The sequence below is a fragment of the Haliotis rufescens genome, unplaced genomic scaffold (assembly GCF_023055435.1).
Source record: "Haliotis rufescens isolate VD_foot unplaced genomic scaffold, xgHalRufe1.0.p SCAF_7, whole genome shotgun sequence".
Lineage (NCBI taxonomy): Eukaryota > Metazoa > Mollusca > Gastropoda > Lepetellida > Haliotidae > Haliotis > Haliotis rufescens.
Genome location: NW_025964361.1, coordinates 14,177,493 through 14,198,220, shown reverse-complemented (window position 1 = coordinate 14,198,220; position 20,728 = coordinate 14,177,493). Strand labels below are relative to the sequence as shown.

Here is a 20,728-nt window from a genome sequence, read left to right as displayed (position 1 = left end):
GTCCGATAAAATAAAATTTGATGATAAAAAACCCAAAGCAGATGACAATAAAACCGATCGCCCAAACGCATCATGACAACGGCCATGGTAACCCGATGCACGTGAGTTCCGTGCAAATTGAAATGCACATGCTTTCCCACATTTTTTGCCCTATAAAAATCCACCCATATCGGATAACATTCATTCGTTATTGAATTGCTACCACATGCCAAGATTGACAAGAAATCAGCGACACCAAACCCTTGGACGATTGCAAGCTGGATAAGCCGCCCGGCAAGTAGCCAATGCATTTCAAGTCCACGTAAGGACCATATACAGGCTCCAGCAACGGTACCAGACCACCAACACTACATATGACCGACCATGTAGTGGAGGACCAAGGGTCACCACCCGACGTCAGGATCGTCAGATTGTGTGACAGCATCTTCAAGATCGCTTTGTTATTGCTGCGGAAACTGCTCGACAGACCATGTTGACACACACGCGACACATTAGTGCGGACACCGTGCGTCGACGATTGACGAGCAGACACCTCCACTGTCACAGGCCACGCCGAGGACCAATCCTGACACCACCTCATCGCCGGGACCGGGCAACACAGCACCAGCATTGGCGCCACCAGCAGTGGAGAAGAGTCCTCTTCTCAGACGAGAGCCGTTACTGTGTCTCAACAGCAGATGGCAGAGAAAAGGGACTCTGGCGACGCCGTGGGGAACGTTATTCGGATGCTTATGTTGTTGAGAGAGACTCTTGTGGTGGTCCGAGCATCATGGTATGGGGTGGAATTGATCTTGCACAGAGGGTCGGCCCTGTTGTCTTCTGGAACATTGGTCCAGGGAGAGGCAATGGTGTCACAGCAGCTCGGTACATTGATCAAGCCTAGAGACCACACGCCATTCCTCATTTGGCACGTCGCCGCAACCACGAATTTCAGCATGATAACGCCCGTGCCCACACTGCGAGAGCACCAAGAGACTTCCACCAGCAGAATGGCATCAGAGCCATGCAGTGGCCTGCTCCCTGTCCCGATTTAAATCCCCTTTAGAACCTGTGGGACGAGAATCAAAGACGGCTGAATGACTTCCGACCAAGGCCGACAACTGCAGCTGAACTGCGTCAGGCGTTCCTCAGAGTGTGGGCTCAAGTGCCTATGGCCTTCATCGACCGCATCATCCATTAAAGTATACACGAATTGTTTATCAGGGCTCCAGTAACTTAAACTAAATGTCTGACGACGAATGTCATACGGGTCAACAGGATAACTCCAAATTTTGCTTGGTTTGTTGTTTTACGCAGCTAAATGACGGCGGTCTGTAAATAATCGAGTCTGGACCAGATAATCCAGTGATTAATATCATGAGCATCGATTGACGCAATTGGGATCGATGACATGCTTCAAGCAAGTTAGCGAGCCTGACATCCCAATCCCAGAACTAGTATGGATTTACGTCATATTGCTTTTTGGTTTAGGGAAAATGTATCTCATTATCATGACTTCGGTGATCGCCATATGACGCTTTGGTCGGGTTTACAGAATTTTGGGCCATGGTGGGGCTTTCAGAAGGTTATATGGTGGACATGAGGACGACGTTTCCAGATTTCACATATCAGTGACCAAAATGTTGTCCGATGCAATGCCCTAATTTGACTTGTACCGTGTTTCCCCCCGTTTCAGGTGAACATTTGGCTTACCTTTGCTTGTGTATATCGCGAGTTCTATCGATGGGGCGAGCACCTGTAGACGTCACTGGATAGTGATTCATAAAGGAACAAACGACTTTGCTTTGAGCAGCGATGTTTTATGAATCTGGAAAGGGTTTTGTTGCTTTTAAAAAAATTGCGGTAGTCGACTTCTATCCCAAGGATACTCTTGTTCTTGGGAGTATGAATTTCCAAAATAGCCCCCACTTTGGCCTGTTCATGCCCTGCCACGTGACCTAGGTAGGTTTATCGGAGATATCTTTGTTCATCAAGCGTTGGAATAATTAGCCTCGTCCAAGTGTTCACCTCTTCCTTGACTAATTGCAACTTTCTCCCAGTCTGTCGCACACCTCTAACTTTCCAATCCTTTCTCAACCCACCCATTGGTGGATTATATATGATATGAGCTTGCAGATAGTTCCGTCTCTCGAAACAGCGATATTCAAACTGTACAAGCTCCAATTTGCAACTGTCAAATTGATCTGCCCTTTCAATTTGACTCTCAGTCTCTTGACTTGAAAATAGCTATCTTACTTTTTTTTGTCAAATATTTCTTTCTGATTGCACTTGAATTTGTTTTGCGAAGTTTTAAGGAAACCCCAGGACAAATTTGCCGGACATGTTGTGTTTGTTAACTCTGTATTGACATATGAGTGATCTTGATGTGTACTATTTACCTGTTCCAGCTCTTTTATGAATTGGTTTGAAACTTTAATGTTTCTACACTTGGAATTATATCTTTATTAACGACAAGTCTTATACATTTTTTTACGACCGACAAATACAGCACATGGTGACAGACAGATATAATTTCATAGTGTCCTATTTAGCATATAAGCAATCAAGAAAACACGATTATCGCATTATTTTATTGAATCAATACTTACATACATAGGTATCTAACACCATGATACCATGATGAGTACCATTCTTCTTGAACACATCACTTCTGCGAGTTGTCTTAAATATGCCTGCAAAAACATGAAGTTAAGCGATCTGCCATCATGTTTCCAACACTTCAAATGACCATTGAGTCTTTTTTTAAGTCAAGCTATGAAAAAAAAACTTGAGACAAAAGACATTTTCTATCGGGCATTTTATTAACACGAATCGCTGATACATAGCCTTCAGTATTGTAAAAAATGTAGATCTGTTCGTGTGTATGCATACACGATTTAAAACATTGAATGTATTTATGTATAACAGTTATCGGCGTTACGAACAAAATACATCATGTGTACACTGCATGTCATTTCATATTTAGTAGTTTTTCTATTATATGTAATATTTGTACCATTTAGAAACATTCATTTTGCCTCACATAAACATCACTAAACCAAATTGTCAGTTGCGATTCTGTGTCTGCGCACCATAACCGTGCTTGTGGATTTTACCTTGTTGTGTGACAAACGTAGTGGAACCTGCAGCACTTTGGGCTTTCCCCTTCATAAAAAGTTGACTCGGCATGAGACAACCAACATGATATTGAAGACGGTGATCATGAATACTCATCAACTCAGTTCAATATTATTACATGTAGAGTGAGTGTAGATTCTTGAATATGTTATTTCCTTATGATTTGGACTTTGTTTGGTGGTAGATATGTAACTTATTTGGACCACCAGTATCTCGCCAAAACAACTGTCTAATATGAAACAACGGTGATAGGGACTATAATTTCTAGTGACATCGTCTAGATTAACGTGTTTCCGGAGAAACGTATAGTCACAAACACGCGCTCTTATATGTAAACAGGGGACCCCGGTAAAGACCGCCAATATGTACATGTGCAGCTTGATTCTACAGAAACGATCTAGGAAAATATCTAACCGTGTGTCACTGTAATTCAAAGTTGTCCATCTGTCAATGCACGAAGTTAAAGAGCTTTCTCGTTCAATTCTCTGATTACAATGAAATGGTGATGTGGTCCGCTCCCTCATTGATATAACAGGAGCCCATAGCGCCTGCATTCAGCGAAACACAATATTGAGTACAGAAATTTGTCAAATCTCCAATGAGCTTTTTCTAACAGTCTTCTCTTCACTGACTTCTTCAACATCTTTATCAAGTGTGTAATCTCTTCTCGAAATCTCTACTGTCGTGTCCGCCAGCGGGGTTTTATTTGTCTCGGGCAACAATACTGTTAACAGTGTACAGACTGCCATGGTCGATCCGACAATAACAAAAGGGGGTAATAGATCTTCACCTCCCTGAAAAGTCAATCAAATGTTAACATTTCAGGAGAGAAACATGTATCTCATATTACCACCTGTAGAAATGTTTTGAGAGTGGGTTATTTAAAGGGTCGGTGGACTGTTTCATATACCACCAGAACAGAATCGTGCTTTGGGACAAATCGAGAATTAACATCAATAACCATATTATACATACAACAACCAATACACGTACAGTTGCGATATCGATTTTGAAAATCCTCATTGAGAGACGAAGAGAAACTTGCAATACAGCAAAGCACAGGGGCGTGAGTAGGAAGAATGTCATCCGTAGCATCGAGGCTGTAAATACGATGTACTACTTACAACGGATATCCATATTAATCTATTTTATTTATAACTGCGCAGCCTCCTGTTTCACACATAGGGGCAACGGAGTCTCGTGTACATTTCACTTTGTTTGGGACACAGAAAACATAATGATTCCTCAAGTTACATTGTGTCCATTCTTAGTGCCCGCAGGCATGAAAGCATTCAACTCCCTCGATCTTGGTACCCACTCACCATGGCAAATGCATAAGGAGACACGATACTCCCTACACGGGCAGCAGTGTTGGCAGCACCATAACCCAGATTCCTGGAAGATGAAAACACTGATATTCCATTTCTAACTGAGAGCTACATTATGGTTACTATCATGATACTGGCATGTTACAGTTACTTAGAAGGGACACTGGGACCCATGAGTCAAACACGCCATATAGACATCGCCTCTTAGCCGTCCAATGGTTGTCTTGTCATGGTATGAGCCCAAGAATTGACGGATTATTATCATTGTTCTGTCAGAGCCATACCCGTGATCATGGGTTACACCCGACCATCAAAACTTTAGGTTACATTAAGCTCTCAATCTGTGAAATAATAAAATCCCTCTTACTCAAAGGGGGTACGGGTGGCCCAGTCGTCTAAGGCGCCGCGATTCGCTGTGCAGAGTTGCGTCACTTAGGCCTATGAAACCTATGATTGTGGGTTCGAATCCCGGTTCGCCCCGATTATGTTTCTATGTTTGCCAGCACCATACCCGTGCTCGTGGGTTTCACCGAAGTTTTAAACGTCTGAGACCTGCATCACTTCGGGCTTTCCTCCCACATTAAACTGACACGCCGTGATATGACTGGAATACTGTTAAAAGCGACGTAAAACCCAACTCACTCACTCACTCCCCTCTTACTCAAACGGAAGTCACTCACTTAGGAGATAAACATACTGTGTTTTCAATGTAGGGCTGGGTTACCTGTAGATTTAACCGCGCTAAATTGAATTTGGAACCGAACGCGCAGCAGTATGTTTATCTCCATTCTACCATGACTAAATAAAACGCGTACTCTTTGGTGTTAGCAAATATACTGAGTGAAGCGGCATGGGTCCAGTGTTTTGAGTTGGTTATCGATCTGAATTACGGAATCACCGAACAAAATATGGCGTTGTAAAAACTCAAGCAGTTTGTTTACACCGTTATACTTCACTCGAACATATGACAGGCATTTTAATCATATAAGCACGGCAACTTGTAAGCTAACATGAGGTGGGAATCCCTACAGAAAACAAAGCAAGCTTTGCAAGGCTTTCGCTCGACATCGCACGTCACCATTATGACATTATATCGCTCATTGTGACGTCATATATGCACGAAATGTATTGCCACACATCCTTTGAATATTGTAGTAACCGCATCTGTGCATTTTGTAACCTGTAATTGTAGATATAATTATTTAAATATGACTACCGACAATGACTGAAAATAGTACTATTCTATGACTATTAGCTTTCGCGGTGATGCGGCCGTCAAACTAGCTGTTTCAATCAGAGGGGGTTTATTGTGATTTAATAGCCTCTGATTGACCAATCAGAATCGAATAAATTCCAAATTCATGGTAGAATTCTAGGTATACCTAGTACCTGATAACTGTTGGGTATTGCTCACTGGTGGTCGTCTGAAAAGAGTTCCAAGCGGACCCTACTCCAAACCTACAGATCAGAGCCATCGTCGTTGTTGCTGGTCCACGGATGCTTTCACTGGAAACTACATTTCGCATTCATGGCGCCTTACAATTCGGTTTAAAAGATTCATGTAGTTAATATGTTCCCAAATTACAATGATAACCTTCGATCTCAAGAAATAGTAACAACGGAGCTCTAAACATCTATCTTTGTCCACTGTCAGGAAATGGTTATAACATAAAAAGTGTTAAGTATTCATATATATGCGCATTTGTATTAAGGGTAGAAATCCTGTAGTTACTCCTGTGGATATTCATTGACAGAAAAAACCGGGCCAAACAAATACATAGTTAACGACGACAAGAATGTAACTTGCCAATTCTATTGCAAATGATCTAATGTGAGATACACTTCAAATATAGAATGCATACCGACTCTGGATACAATAACCACGCCAAATGCCCCAATGGTAGCCACAGAGAAAAAGATGAATGTTGTCCATCTCCTTCCGATTCTGAAAGATAAAGAATTGCATCCTGTGTAAACAGTTGATATTTTAAAGAAAAAGTGGTGTTTTGTGTTCGTACATTTATATTCGGTTTGTCGTTAACGTCACACTCAGCAACAATCCAGATTTGCCACCGAGCCTGACCATCCCATGCATAGTCGTCTCTTACAACATATATACATGTAGGTTGCTGGGAAACTCTTTTCTTAGCCGGAATCACCACGGATCTGGTATGTGTATGACAGAATTATTAACATTTAATACTTTATAAAGAAACAATACATTTTCCTGCATTTTCATAAACACTTTTGCTTTAAGTTTATAAAATGTTTATATATTTACATCATATACAGGTAAAGCTTTGTCGGAGTTCAATAATTTTAAATGTTGAAAACTCCAAAGGTATTATTTTTTACAACAATTTTCCTTCAAGTGTTTGACATAAATTCAAACCAGCATTTATTTACGACATGGCATATAGTAAATGTACATACAAACCTGCTACTTAGAAAGAATACCATCGTTGTTCCGGGTAATGCTATGATAGAAACAAGGAACATGTTGAGGTAGAGGTTCCCCGCCAAGTTTCCAACGCCGAATGAAATTCCATAATACGAAAAGGACATGCACATCCTGTGGGGAAGAATGAACATGAAAATACATTCGTGCTGTATTATATGCCTAAGGTAAGAATGCGTACTTTTCTAAATGTTAACTTACCAGATCACCTGAATAACCAGAGATTTCCAACAGATATCCCAGTGACGATAAATGTCACGATAGTTGTATTTGTGATCGGAATTTCTCCTTTTCTTCTCCTCTTCTGACAGTTTCTTCAGGAGAATGGCAGTGTTGGCTGGCTTCTTTCTTTTGTTGTAGCGAGCCATCTGATCCACCACATTCTCTGCCTCCTCCAGCTTACCATGAACTGCCAGCCACCGCAAACTTTCTGGCGCAACACTGTGCAAGGTTAAATTTATTGACAACCAATTCACAAATAGTTTCGTTTGTAGATGGACGATCAAAACCTATGTCAACTTGTAGCATTTCAAACATATATATTTTGATCAATGATCGCATCTCCCTGTTTCTACAGTACAATCATATTTATTTTTAACAATTACCGATCATATACTAGAGAGTATATATTTAAACCAACGGATATAACTCACAACCAACAAGCCAAGAAAGGGATATGTAGGGCAGCTAGTATGATATGTTGATCAGACCAATCCGGGCGCAGCCAACACGACATGGCAAACAGGGCTGATCCAAATTGCCAGAACGTAATTGCAGATGTGATCTGACGCCAACCCTTTCCTATGAACTCCATGGTGTAGGGAAAACTAACCACTAAGTGTGAACCAACCATAGCTCCAATAAGAAACCTGTAAAATATAATACCTGTTAGTGTAATAAAATACAGATTGTATCATATCATGTTCGTAGCCAAACAACAAAAAGCACAAACCAAATGTGTCTTACAACGTAAACTTGTTTACTCGTTTCGTTTATTTGTGTATTATAATGTAAACTGGTTATATTCTGTTTATAGCCTACCTTAGCACTATAAACATCTGCCATGACACTGAAAACGCAGCCACCAAGTTCAGTCCTCCATGTAACAATAGAGCGATAAATAATGTCTTCTTTCTGCCAATAACGTCAGCAGACTGGCCACTGAAGAGGGCTCCTATCAAAACACCTCCCATTTGTACCGATGTGATTAACAGCCTGATTCCTGCCCTGTCACAGACAAAGTCCCACTGAAACGGAAGTTTGAATAGCATTATGGAGCAAACTCTTATTTCATAGAATATGGTTCAATAATATTAGTCATACTTACAACATCAATTCACAGAATGTGTATAACTTATAAAATCGTATCCCTAGTCTAATGAATAGGGCGCCTGCTCAGTCTGTGGTTCGATATCCTGGTCGCGTCATACTCCGTGACAAAAGATCGCTCTTGTCTTAATTCAATCTTTATTTCACGTACTGAAGAGGCCACAGGCATATAGTACAATTTGAAGAATATAAAATTTTATACAATTTATGTACATATCTCACCAAATCACCTCACGTCATTCCACATCGCATCCCAACACAGTCACATAATTTCACACATACATGGCTCTTGTTGTTACCCTGCCTGACGTTCGGCATTACGGGGATAAAAGTTTGGGTAGACACGGCATATCGGTGGGCTAGCACTCCAGACAAGTACAATCAGCCACACGCACTCTTGCATGCACATCGTTATGTAACCACAATGATCTTGAATGTGACGTTTAATCTCACCTCACATCACTGACACTTCTCGACAATCTATGACCTAAATCTATTACCCACGTGGTACTACGTAAACAGGCAACACAAACAAACTCCTATATTATACGCCTACCATGCCCCTTGTGAGGAATTGGAATAGCTGAATGCGGACTTTTCCTGTGCTAATTTTGTTTTTTTTCTTTTACTTATTCGTAAGTTTGATTAATCATGAATATGGATACCAAAAGATTACAAATACCTATGATTTCCTCACATGTAATTCAGCGGTCTCTATACGTGGTTCCCATGAGTGTGATGTAATGAACCTCTATGTTAACCTTTTTGCACACGTATTCATACGCACTTTTCTCTCAGGGTATACATTTGTCAATATCTAGTATGTCAACAAATAGGATACAAAACCCTTGAAATATTTTTTCTGAGGTAAGTAATATTATAATCGGACCATAACTACCATTACTGTTGGAACAAAACTTTAAAAATGATAATGTAATGTTCTCACCTCATTTACAACAGTACTTTTCTCCGTGCTGTACACAAAGGCACACGTGGTGCTATTGTCCCCAACTGAGCACTGTTTCAATCCTGTGTTATTACTGGCGTCGTTGTTAATTACATTAACACACCACCATAGTTGTGGCGTCACCCCCGCGAAAGACATCATCAACATTCCCCAAGACGTAATCAGCTTCGGCCCATTAAACACAAATATTACCAAGGCCTGGAACTTGGACATTCCTCCCACTCCATCTATAATCTCATCAGAATACATGTTCACATGTGCTGCTCAAACTGAAACAAAGAAACATGCATAGAATTATGCATTTATCGTCCATTGTCTACCGTCGTGTCCACACTATTGTTATTAGTGATACATTAGATTCACAAACTTAAGCATTAACAGGAGAATCTGTATCACATTCAGTTGATATACAGTTTACTACTGGCAAGTTATGCCATAAAATTTAGAAAGAAACTTATATATCTGTACCACAGTAAGGTCACATACAGTTTGGGGCGGTCGGGTAGACGAGCGGTTAAAGCGTTCGCTCGACACGCCGAAGACCCGGGTTCGATTCCCGACATGGGTACAATGTGTGAAGCCCATTTTTGGTGCCCCCCGCCGTGATGTTGCTGGAATATTGCTTAAATCGGCGTAAAACCACACTAACACACTCATATTCAGTTTACTACTGAAGAATTAAGCCAGAAAATGAGACACATTTTAGATAAGCGCCCTAAACTGTTCACATATCCAATACAATAGTGTATGTAAGAGCCAGTCTGTTAATGCGACATTATATACTTACGCGTCCACTGAGAAAGTTATCAATGATCATTTAATCAACGTGTTATCGGATAATCCTGTTGATCACTGATTAAGCAGCACGTACACGTCACGCATGGCCACGTCACACCAATGGCGCTGTAATACTGTAACGTACGTATATACAGTTACAGTACGACTGTGTCAGTTGACATGACTTTAATCGAACGGAAAGTCTAAAGGGAAAGCTCTTTATTATGTCCAAAATAGCTCAAAATGTATATGACTTCTTCATTACTACGTATACGTAATAAATCACTGAAAAAGATGCCTTTTGAAACAAGTTGTCCAAAACCTTATTCCAATAGTAACAATGGTTGTGAAAGTTTTGTATATTGTTGTGTGATGTTAAACCGTTCGCACCTATGCAAATAATTATATATAATGTGCACGTGGAAGAGTTTCAAGGTTGGTAAAGTGCTGAATAGCATATAAACTTTAATCAGTTGCAACGCAACTGACCGTTCCACTCTTGCTGATGTATTTCATTCACAACAATACACCTGGATGTAAAACCCAAAATGGATTGAAAAGTTACCCTGGCAACTTGAATGATTTGGGGAATTTCTACAAACGATGCGACACGTGTCAGACAGCGTTGAAGATGCCACAGCCTACACTATTAAACCACATTAAATGGAAAATGGCCGTCAATGTCAATGTGTTCAGTCTGTTCAGAGCGTGTGTGTGTGTGTGTGTGTGTGTGTGTGTGTGTGTGTGTGTGTGTTTTCATTGTTTATCGTAATTCTATATGCAAAAAAATAATATCAAGTTCATTCAAATATTTGTATGACATGTTTCCACAAAAACTGGAGTGAGACATGTCTTTTACCTACAGCCATTTCTTGTACGGGATCGTTGAGAAAACTTTCGTGAAATATACCACTTCCTACAACATGTGATATATTTATACGACCAATTTTACGATTTTGTGAAATTATTTGGCAATGTTGGCATTCATTGATTTGAAGTGTAACGTTGACTGGACATCACTTTTACAGTGTGAATATATTATTTTAAATTTTTGTCATATAAATGATGTGATGTGAATCATTTAAAAAAAAAACTCGAATAGGTGACGTGAATGTATCCATTTCGGAAGGTCCTTTATAAGAAGCGGGCGTTGTTGTATATCAAATATGTGTCGATATTGCTTCAAATGTATGCCTTCGATGTCTCTTTGATCCGTTGCATTGGTTGAACAAGCGTTTATTCTAAAATTACTGTATGTCATAGAAAGGTAGCTAGGTACGCTGTCATAGCATAGCGTGAAACCTTGTATAAACACCAGAGAAGTACACGTGTTTTTATACATTTAGGATGCTCTAATGTATACATTTCTAGGGTATGTCGACATTATGGTATATTTGCAGATTATAACACACAATAAGCTGTTCAGAAAGTAATTGTGAAATTTTGCATACAGATCAGACAAGTGCTAAATTGGTACCTTTCGCTTTTCAAATTTTGTTTACATTTTGCCTTTCCATGGCAACATGACTGGACTTCGTGCAAATATAGGTAAGGTTCCTTTCAGGAACATTACTCATTACTTTGTATATACGTTAGACATCTACTGCATGCTTTATCATGTTTTTACAACACCCGTGGTGTGCACTGCTCAATCGAGACGCCAGTCGATACATTTATGATATGTTCAAAAACAAAGAATCGAAATGTCATTGGTAACGACGTCGTGATCTTTGCAGAGACAAAGACCCAGGCCACCTGCTTATCAGGGACGAATGAAAAACGCTTATGATGTCAATCACTGGATTATCTCGTCCAGACAATTATTTACTGACCGCCATTAGAATATTGCTGAATGCGGCCTTAAACAAAGTAAAGAAAATCGCTAAATGGCAAATCACAATAATATTTCCCAGAGCAATGTTTCACTTCACAACGTCTCAAACCAGTGAACACATTACATCTCATAAACACTTCAAACGATTTAGCGCAATTAATTTCTTTTTGTTCGCTGTTCAAATTTTGTTATTTTTACATTTTGCCTTTCCATGGCAACAAGACTGAAATGTCATTGATAACGACGTCGTGATCTTTGCAGAGACAAAGACCCAGGCCACCTGCTTATCAGGGACGAATGAAAAACGCCAGTAACATGAACGCTCGCCTCATTTATGTTAGTGACTATTCCAATTGCATATATCGATGCTTATGATGTCACTCACTGAATTATCACGTCCAGACAATTAATTACTGTCCGCCACTGGAATATTACTGAATGCGGCGTTAAACAAAGAAAAAAAATCGCTTCTGCAAATCACAAGAATATTTCCAAGAGCAATGTTTCTGTGAACAACGTCACAAACCAGTTAACACATTACATCTCACAAACACTTCAAACGATTTAGCGCAATTGATTCTATTTCCTTTCACTGATTGTAATAACAAAGAACCAAAATAAGACATATTAGACTCCTAGTAACAAGAAGCAAGCAATATAAACACATAACGAAGCGCTTCATTACCTGTTTGTGGTAAACTTGAATTCCGAATCTTGACTAAACTGGATGTTACATTCTGTTTGTGCAACGAAAGAACCCAATTCTCTTAACGGAATGATATATCAGGGTTATAACAGGACACCTCCTCACTCAACTCCTCCAATTGAAGAAGGCTATATATGCGAAGGAGGTCATGAGAAGGGTACAAGAGAGTGAGTACACATTGCCGGATCATGTTGCACGGAATCATACCGACAACACACACAGGATAGGTTACATTACTGGGACGGACCCTTCACTGTAAGGTGCTGACTCACCCAAATAATTTAGAGTTGATATTTGAACTATAGAAAACATACAACTCAATCCGGTCTGCCACATCCCCCGCACGATTCTAACTGTTGCTGATCACGTGACACAGAATACTCTACCCGGTTGGAGACATCGCCGCCCGTCTGCGCAAACAAACCGCTCGACTCCCTGTTTTCTGTCAGTAGCCAGCTTGTGATCGTATACTTCAAAATATTTACCACGATATGCTTGTATAGGAAACTTTAGGTTGTCTCATATTATCAAATATTGTACACGTGTCCCAATAAAGGTACTTTATAACCTGTCCTATTAATGGAAAATATAAAACACCAATGCCAGAGAATAACCAGACCTCGATTATCCGACGAGACGAAACGAAACTGATTCCATTTAGTGTAAAATGCAAAACAGCCGTGACAATCAGAAGAATGGACCACTGAAAATCAGTGATGACACCAGGTGTTTGAAAACACTTTCGTTCTGTAGAGACGTGTTATTAATACACGAACATCGCTATGAAGAAGAATATAGGCGATGGGATACTGTGTTTCAATTCTATCATGTACACTGTGTTGCCACTTGTTTGTTTTATTGACGTTCTTGTACAAACCTTTGAACATTTATGCTGATATGTTTCGTCTCTCCATCGTTATTTGCTTTTCGCACAAGGCTCTTCTTTTTTGTTGACATGAAATAGATTTGCTTTCAGAAGCATGTTCATGCGACATTGGACGTTATAATTATTACCTTACATGTACTCTCGATCATACACTCTGTTATACATGTAATTCTAGACCGGTGTGAAGGGAAATGATACGTAGGACTCAGATGGAGAAGTACATATAAACGTAGTATAACTTTAGTTGTACCCATCTACAAGAAACACTTTTTGACCCAGCAAACAATTCTACGTTGTGACAACGTTGACTTTTCGTTGCCACAACGTTGTGATGTTACGTTGTCACAACGTAAATCTGTAGACTCCCAGATTGGTTGCTACTACGTTGTGCGTAAACCAAAATACAACCAAATCAAGACGTTGTCACAACGTCCATTTTTTACATTGCTACAACTTTTGATCAAAACGTCGCGACAACGTGTCTCGCATACATATGGGCGATACTACAACCAATGCAGGACGTTGTTGCAATGTCCTGGTAGATTAACGCCTGTTTTATTCTTCAATACCTCCCAGGCAGCCTGAAATGTTGGTACCAATCTAGTTAAAACATCAGGTACCAAGCAGTACATTCTGCAATCTGAATTCCCTTTAACCCTATCCATGAAACAGCAAGTCAATGAAATGCACTCTCTTTTGGCAGAGTACATCGGCATAGTTTGAAAAACGGCCACGAAAAAAACCTAAATGTTTTTAATGACATGTACAATTTGGTTGTATAATTTATTTTCCAAAACAATTTTCAAGGCTATGTGCAAATTGTTCACAAATGTTTCAACACAGTTAAAAGACATTTGATTTTCCCACGTATTTGCAAAATTTTAATTAAAAACCATCAGACAATAAGCCCTGCACAAATTGAAACATTTATATTTTCTTGGCCTTACCCATACATTCAGCATTGAGAGCAACACTGAGGCAAGCTGAATTGTCTTTGTATCTGATGTCTTTAGATCCATTTCTTTGATCCATTACAAAATATGATGACAGCAACGAAATGACAACAGAATCCTGGTTGAGGTCACCTTTATTTATTTGTTAAATGACAAGTCAGAACTTGGGCTTAGTAGCTGAGGAGCCTTTTCAGTCCTCAAATGAAGAGTCAGAAGAACTTATCACAAGGATGATCATCAAGTGTATCCTTTGTCTCTCCTTATGCCTTGGTAACTGTATAAAACAATGACACAAATGTAATAAAATGACAAGGCAAGGGACATATTTTTGACATAGATATCAAACAAAATAATGGGTCAATAATGGTTGCATTCCCCCAAATAATATTTTGATGTCTGATGTCAGTCATTAAACTGTTAAAAACTTCTGAAAGTGCGAAGAAGACATTGACAGTAATACCATGATGCTCTTGGATCATACATAGGCGGAAAAACTTTTAGCATTGAATTGAACAAGGCAAAATGTGAGCACAGTTCACTAATACCCCAACTCCATCCACTCAAAAGGCAATATTTTCTCAGATAATCCACTTATCGAAATCACACTTTGCACTGTACCTCTCCTAATAGTATAGAAAGGGTTCCTTAAATTTGAAAAATAATCCATACAGTAGTTCTCAAGTTATAGGTCGCACAAATGTTGAATTAAAAAATATTTTAAGTTCAAAACATGAACAAAAGCTATATTTTCTCATAAAATACGCTGATCGAAATCAAACTTGTTTGTATATATTATTGCACCATACATACCTTTCTGTCAGTGATGTACTTCAAATAAATATGCTTCCTCAATACTGTTTATTACACCTGAAAGAAAAACAGAAATCACAATGTATCACATTCTCAATAAACCAGTACTGTATAGATAAATCCAATTAACTAACAGTACTAGTATGATGTAACTGGTGTTAATATTGGCAAATAGTTTTATCAGTCAATAGATCAACTGTAATTATTCAAAAGCAGTAACTTTACCTTTCTTCTGTACATCAAAAACTAGTGATTCCAGTGACACTGAATATGTTGGCCAATTTTCTAAAAAAACTTATTTGAAAAATATATAGATAGATCTAAATGATAAATATATATATTGCCAAATGAAATAAATAGTTCCCATATTTGAAGCATGGATGTTGAATATGAATAATGAGAATTGACCCACCAAATAGTGATAGAAGTGTTAACTCTTCAGGTTTTTTATCCAAATTAAAATTGTGAAATTTTTTTTTTTAATACTGACATTAATATTTGCTATATTAATATGCCAGGATATTTATATAGATTCTATGTTCTAACATTTACAAAGATAGTAACATTGGAAAATTAACAAAATACAATAGCTTAGACAATACCAGACGAAGTTGAAACAGCTCTGTAAATATTTATTGAAATAAATTATTCACAATCGGACATGATTTCATGACCATATCGTACCCAATCTAATCCAATACGTACCCTTAGTTTTAACCATAACTCCCCGCAGTAGTTGATAATTCCTATATATACACAAATAAATAAGAGGCTATGTCATCATCTATCCCTCTTTACAACAAAAAATATAATCCCACGGCCACTGTTTGGTGATCGAAAACTGAACTCGCGATGTTGCCGACAACAGTGAAAAGCACTGAACATCGATCAGCAGGAATCAGCATACGCTTATTATATCATGTACACGGAATCTTTAGAGTTTCGGAAAGGTTCGTTCTGAATTATTCCGTTTGGTTGATATTTTTTACCATAAAATTGCCACAAGCGAAAACGAAGTTGATCTTTTCAGTTGAGTTTCCATTTTCAGCCATACACGAGAATAGAAACAATCAGTATTCATTTACAAATACGACAGTCAGATTTTTTTAAGGTATTCATGTGGTCACTCGCTGTCCGGTGACCTCCCAACTGTTGGAACTATCTAAGATGGACACCGCACCTTATGCGATACGGTGCACATTACTCTGCACTAACTTTTCCTCACGATCACTACAAACTTTATGATACGGACTATCTCGACACTTCTTTGGATGCCACTAATAGTATGCTAGTATATTATGGTTATGCAAGCAATCAGAGTGACATATTATGAAGTTAGTGTACATGGTGTTTTTAATTTCTGAAAAATAATTACTCGTGTTGATTTTTCTGAATGAACAATGGTTGTTTCTTCTCTGGTACTGTTTGAACATAATAATAAGACATTAATTAAACACTTACCTCTATATATTCTAGGAAAACAGAACTCCGATGACTGAGTGAGTGAGTGAGTGAATTTGGTTTTACGCCGCTTTTAGCAATATTCCAGCAATTTCACGGCGGGGAACACCAGAAATGGACTTCACACATTGTACACATGTCGGGATTCGAACCCGGGTCTTCGGCGTGACGAGCGAACGCTTTAACCACTAGGATATCCCACTGCCCCCATCCATCGATGTGGAGTTATCTCAGTTGATATTTGTACTGGTGTAAACTACACATATGGAAATACATACTAATTAGTGTGGCCACATAGTCAACACTAGGCTACCCGACCGCCCATCCGATGACTGAGCTTCTGCTTGATTAATATTTACCACAGTAACGTAAAACGTTGTTATGGGGGGGGGGGGGGGGGGCAATTGCTTTCAGGTAGTTTTATAATATGGATTAAAATCCTTATGTCGAATATATAGAATAGTAATGATTTGTTTTTCTGACAAAATCAAGTTGATTTTGATGAAAGATTCCAATTTCTATGACCATCGCGCCCAAACTGTATGACGTCGCAACAACGTTCTAGAAACGTAGTTACTAAAACGTTGTGTGATATCACATACACAACGTTTACACAACGTAAATATGCAACGTTTGTACTGCGTTGTGAAATAATGTTAAACAGAGACGTAATAATAACGTTGTGACAACGTTATATCACAACGTTACCAATCTAAAACCTTACCACAACGTTGTGAAGACGTAGTGTGTTAGCTGGGGAGGTACCATATGTGCCCATACGGATATACAGGAGATAAACAACATATGATTTCACAATTATTTTTAAAGAATGCCACAAGTACAAGATGAAAATGACAACATTAACTGGGCTGCTCATGTTAGAATGCTTCTGTTTTTGTATATGCATACCTACCACAGGGTCATTGTATGCATCTAATTAGGAGCAGGTGTGTTAATATTGATTTACAAAACTGGAACGAAAACACAAGCAAATCTGTAATTTTAAGTCACTATGCGTCTAACAAATTATTATTGGAAACTGAAGTTTACGGAGTCGTACATTGTGTCTTTGGATAAGGATCTTGTCAGAGTACTGGATAAATTCCGTTGCCTGATACATGGTTCTAAAACAGCATTTTAACAAACATGTTGATCCATTACGAGGGCTAGTAGAAAAGTTCTAAGTCTGACTAACTTTCGACTGTCAGACAAAACAAAGTGAAAATGGAAAAGAACGAGTACCGAACACTCATCAGGCTTCTGACTAAAGAGAAAATAACTTCCCAAGAAATTCATGACCGCCTGTCACAAGCGTATGGGGATAAGTGCTCTAGCTATTACATTGTTAAACGTTCATCAGGTATGTTTAAGGCTGGGAGAACAAGCCTTGATGTTGACCCTAGGTCTGGACTTCCCCAAACTTCCGTCAATGAAGATTCAACCAAGAAGAACTGCATTGACATGAAAAAATCCTATGTGAGAGAGGTTCTAATTTATAAAGATGGTAACTATGCGAAGTTAAATGAACTGATTGAATCAAGTGATTGGATGTGCATGTTAAATAGCTGCGAGTCTATTGATGAAATATGTGATATTTTTCTGTCCACATTTAAAAATTATATAAGCTTATGCATACCAAGCCGTGCTGTCACAATAACGCTAAAAGATAAACCATGGTTTGATAGTGAACTAAGATTTATCTAAATATAGAAAACAGAGAAATAAAGTTAACAATTTGAAGAAAGCTGCCAAGGAAAACTTTTATCTTAACTTAGATGAATTATTATCTACACAAATCAAGGAAATCAGTTCTAATTATTGGAACTTTTACGTCACTTGATCAAAGAGTCTGGAGCCAGCACCGTGATCCCACCTCTGGTCACTAACAACAACACTGTACCTGAAGCATTTTCTGATTTTGATAAAGCTGAAGCTCTCAACGATTATTTTACGTCAGTTTCCAATGTTGACGATGAAGGCCCCTCACTACCACCATTTGTTAAACTATGTGAACATGAATTGGATTATACCGTTATTGAAAGTCAAGAAATAACAGATCTCATAAAGTCCCTACCGGTAAATAAAGCAAGCGGTCCCGACAACCTGAAGCACAGATTACTTAATATATATCACTATCCATAGCTAATCCTTTACGCTTGTTATTTAATTTGTCTCTTGAACATATAATAATAGCACATTCCCATCACAGTGGAAACTTGCTAATGTAATGCCTTTGTACAAAAAAGGGAGATAAATCCAACCCTTCCAACTACAGGCCTATTTCACTGTTATCTTGTCTTGGGAAATTATTTGAAAGACTCATTTTTAAAAGAATGTATAATTACTTTCTGGAGAATAAACTACTTTCCAAATATCAATCGGGATTCATGCCAAACAATTGTACTACATATCATTAATTGAAATTTACCGTCACATTTGTAATTTACTTGATGATCATAAATATTTTTGTATGATATTCTGTGATATATCTAAGGCATTCGACAGGGTATGGCACAAAGGTATATTGCATAAACTTCAACAATATGGTATAACTGGTAAATTGTTAGCTTGGTGTCGTAGTTATCTGTGAGCCCGTTGCCAAAGAGTATTTATTAATGGTAGTTTATCAAGTAAAAAAATCACTAAAGCAGTTGTCCCACAGGGCTCTGTACTGGGGCCGTTCCTATTTCTAGTTTACATAAATTATATTACTGATCAGCTTCAAAATATTACAAGGTTATTCGCCGACGATACATGTATCTACTGATATGGTCGTAATTGAAGACAGACTAAATCAAGACCTTCTCTCTCACCACCAGTGGGCAAGCACATGGCTTGTAAACTTTAATCCACCCAAGACAAAATACATGCTTTTATAGTCACAAACAGGTACAGGATTATTCAACTATTTGCTATGCTAACAGTGCCATTGAACATGTTGAAACCCACAAAGATCTGGGGGTCACGTTTTCTAAAGATACGAAATGGACTGCACATGTTTCAATTATTGCTAGGACAACAGCGAAAATGGTTTCAGCCATGCGTAAACTTAAATATAAATTAAATAGATATTATCTGTCAAAAGTCTATCTGACATTTATAAGATCTATTCTGGAATACTCATCGGAAGTATGGGACAACTGTTCTGCTTATAACGAAAATAAACTTGAATTAATACAACTTGACGCTGCCAGAATTGTGACAGGCTTGACCAAATTTGCCTTGAGAGAAAGTTTATATTTCGAAACCGGTTGGCTACCACTAAGTGAGAGACGAAAAATTAAAAAAACTTTCGACAGTGCACAACATAATAATAAATGAATGTCCCTCATATCTAAATGATTTGTTACCCCACAATAGATCAGCTGCTTCAAATTATAACCTACGTAACAAACAGAACATGACTGTACCTTTTGCCAGAACAAGTACATTTCACAAATCATTTATAATAGACTCTTTAAAACAATGGAATTCACAAAATAAAAATATTAAAAATAGTATCTCTGTAGCTGAATTAAAAACTAAAATTTATTCAATTGTTATTAAATCTCCAAATTATTTGAGTTATGGAAAGCGTCAAATTAATATTATCCACACAAGACTTAGACATAGATGTAGCAATCTAAATGATGATTTGTTTAGGGTTAATTTGTCAGACACTATTTCTTGCCTTTGCGGTTCCCCATGCGAAAATGCTTTTCACTATTTTCTTGAATATAAAAATATTCTTTATTAAGACAATCTTTGTTTATCAACATTAGGAATATAGGGACTCAGCCAAATTTAGAAACAATTCTTTGTGGTAAGAAAAATCTATCTGAAGAACAAAATAACTTAATTTTTAAATATGTCCATAAATTTATTGTAGAAACAAACAGGTATGAAATTGTATCCTAATACAACAAGAATTATAACAAGAATTATATTTCATGAGCTACTTTCAAATTATCTGGATTTTACAAGTGACTGGCACATATAATACATGGTTGTTTCAACACTCCGATTTTGATGTAAAACAAAAGCATTCCCTGTAACTATCACAGCTTAGTTACATTCTAGATTAATTTTCCTGCCCTTCATATAAATTTAAAATGTCTATTAC

The 20,728-nt window shown here is 38.2% G+C and overlaps 1 protein-coding gene across 3 annotated transcripts; it reads right to left on the bottom strand.

Moving 5' to 3' along the window:
* Positions 1-2,794: 2,794 nt before the first annotated feature.
* LOC124141903 (solute carrier family 22 member 5-like) lies at positions 2,795-12,639 on the bottom strand. 3 transcript variants are annotated; one of them, XM_048388290.1, is made up of 11 exons: positions 12,496-12,639; positions 9,987-10,110; positions 9,179-9,468; positions 7,945-8,150; positions 7,557-7,772; positions 7,105-7,344; positions 6,883-7,017; positions 6,308-6,390; positions 5,835-5,958; positions 4,440-4,512; positions 2,795-3,911 (listed from the first exon to the last, which is right to left on the bottom strand). In XM_048388290.1, the coding sequence occupies exons 3-11, from the start codon at positions 9,446-9,448 to the stop codon at positions 3,705-3,707; spliced, it is 1,554 nt and encodes a 517-aa protein (XP_048244247.1). In that variant the 5' UTR covers positions 9,449-9,468; positions 9,987-10,110; positions 12,496-12,639; the 3' UTR covers positions 2,795-3,704. The 3 variants fall into 3 exon arrangements, with proteins under 3 accessions (XP_048244247.1, XP_048244249.1, XP_048244250.1); XM_048388292.1 differs by lacking the exon at positions 9,987-10,110; XM_048388293.1 differs by lacking the exon at positions 5,835-5,958 and having other exon boundaries at positions 3,780-3,911.
* Positions 12,640-20,728: the final 8,089 nt, after the last annotated feature.

Excerpts from the sequence above, each read along its gene's own strand:
- LOC124141903 (XM_048388290.1), bottom strand. The coding sequence starts at position 9,448 with ATGTATTCTGATGAGATTATAGATGGAGTGGGAGGAATGTCCAAGTTC. Across the intron at positions 8,151-9,178 it reads AAAGTACTGTTGTAAATGAG|TGGGACTTTGTCTGTGACAG; the intron begins GTGAGAACATTA and ends CTTCCGTTTCAG. Across the intron at positions 4,513-5,834 it reads CAATACCCAACAGTTATCAG|GAATCTGGGTTATGGTGCTG; the intron begins GTACTAGGTATA and ends TTCATCTTCCAG.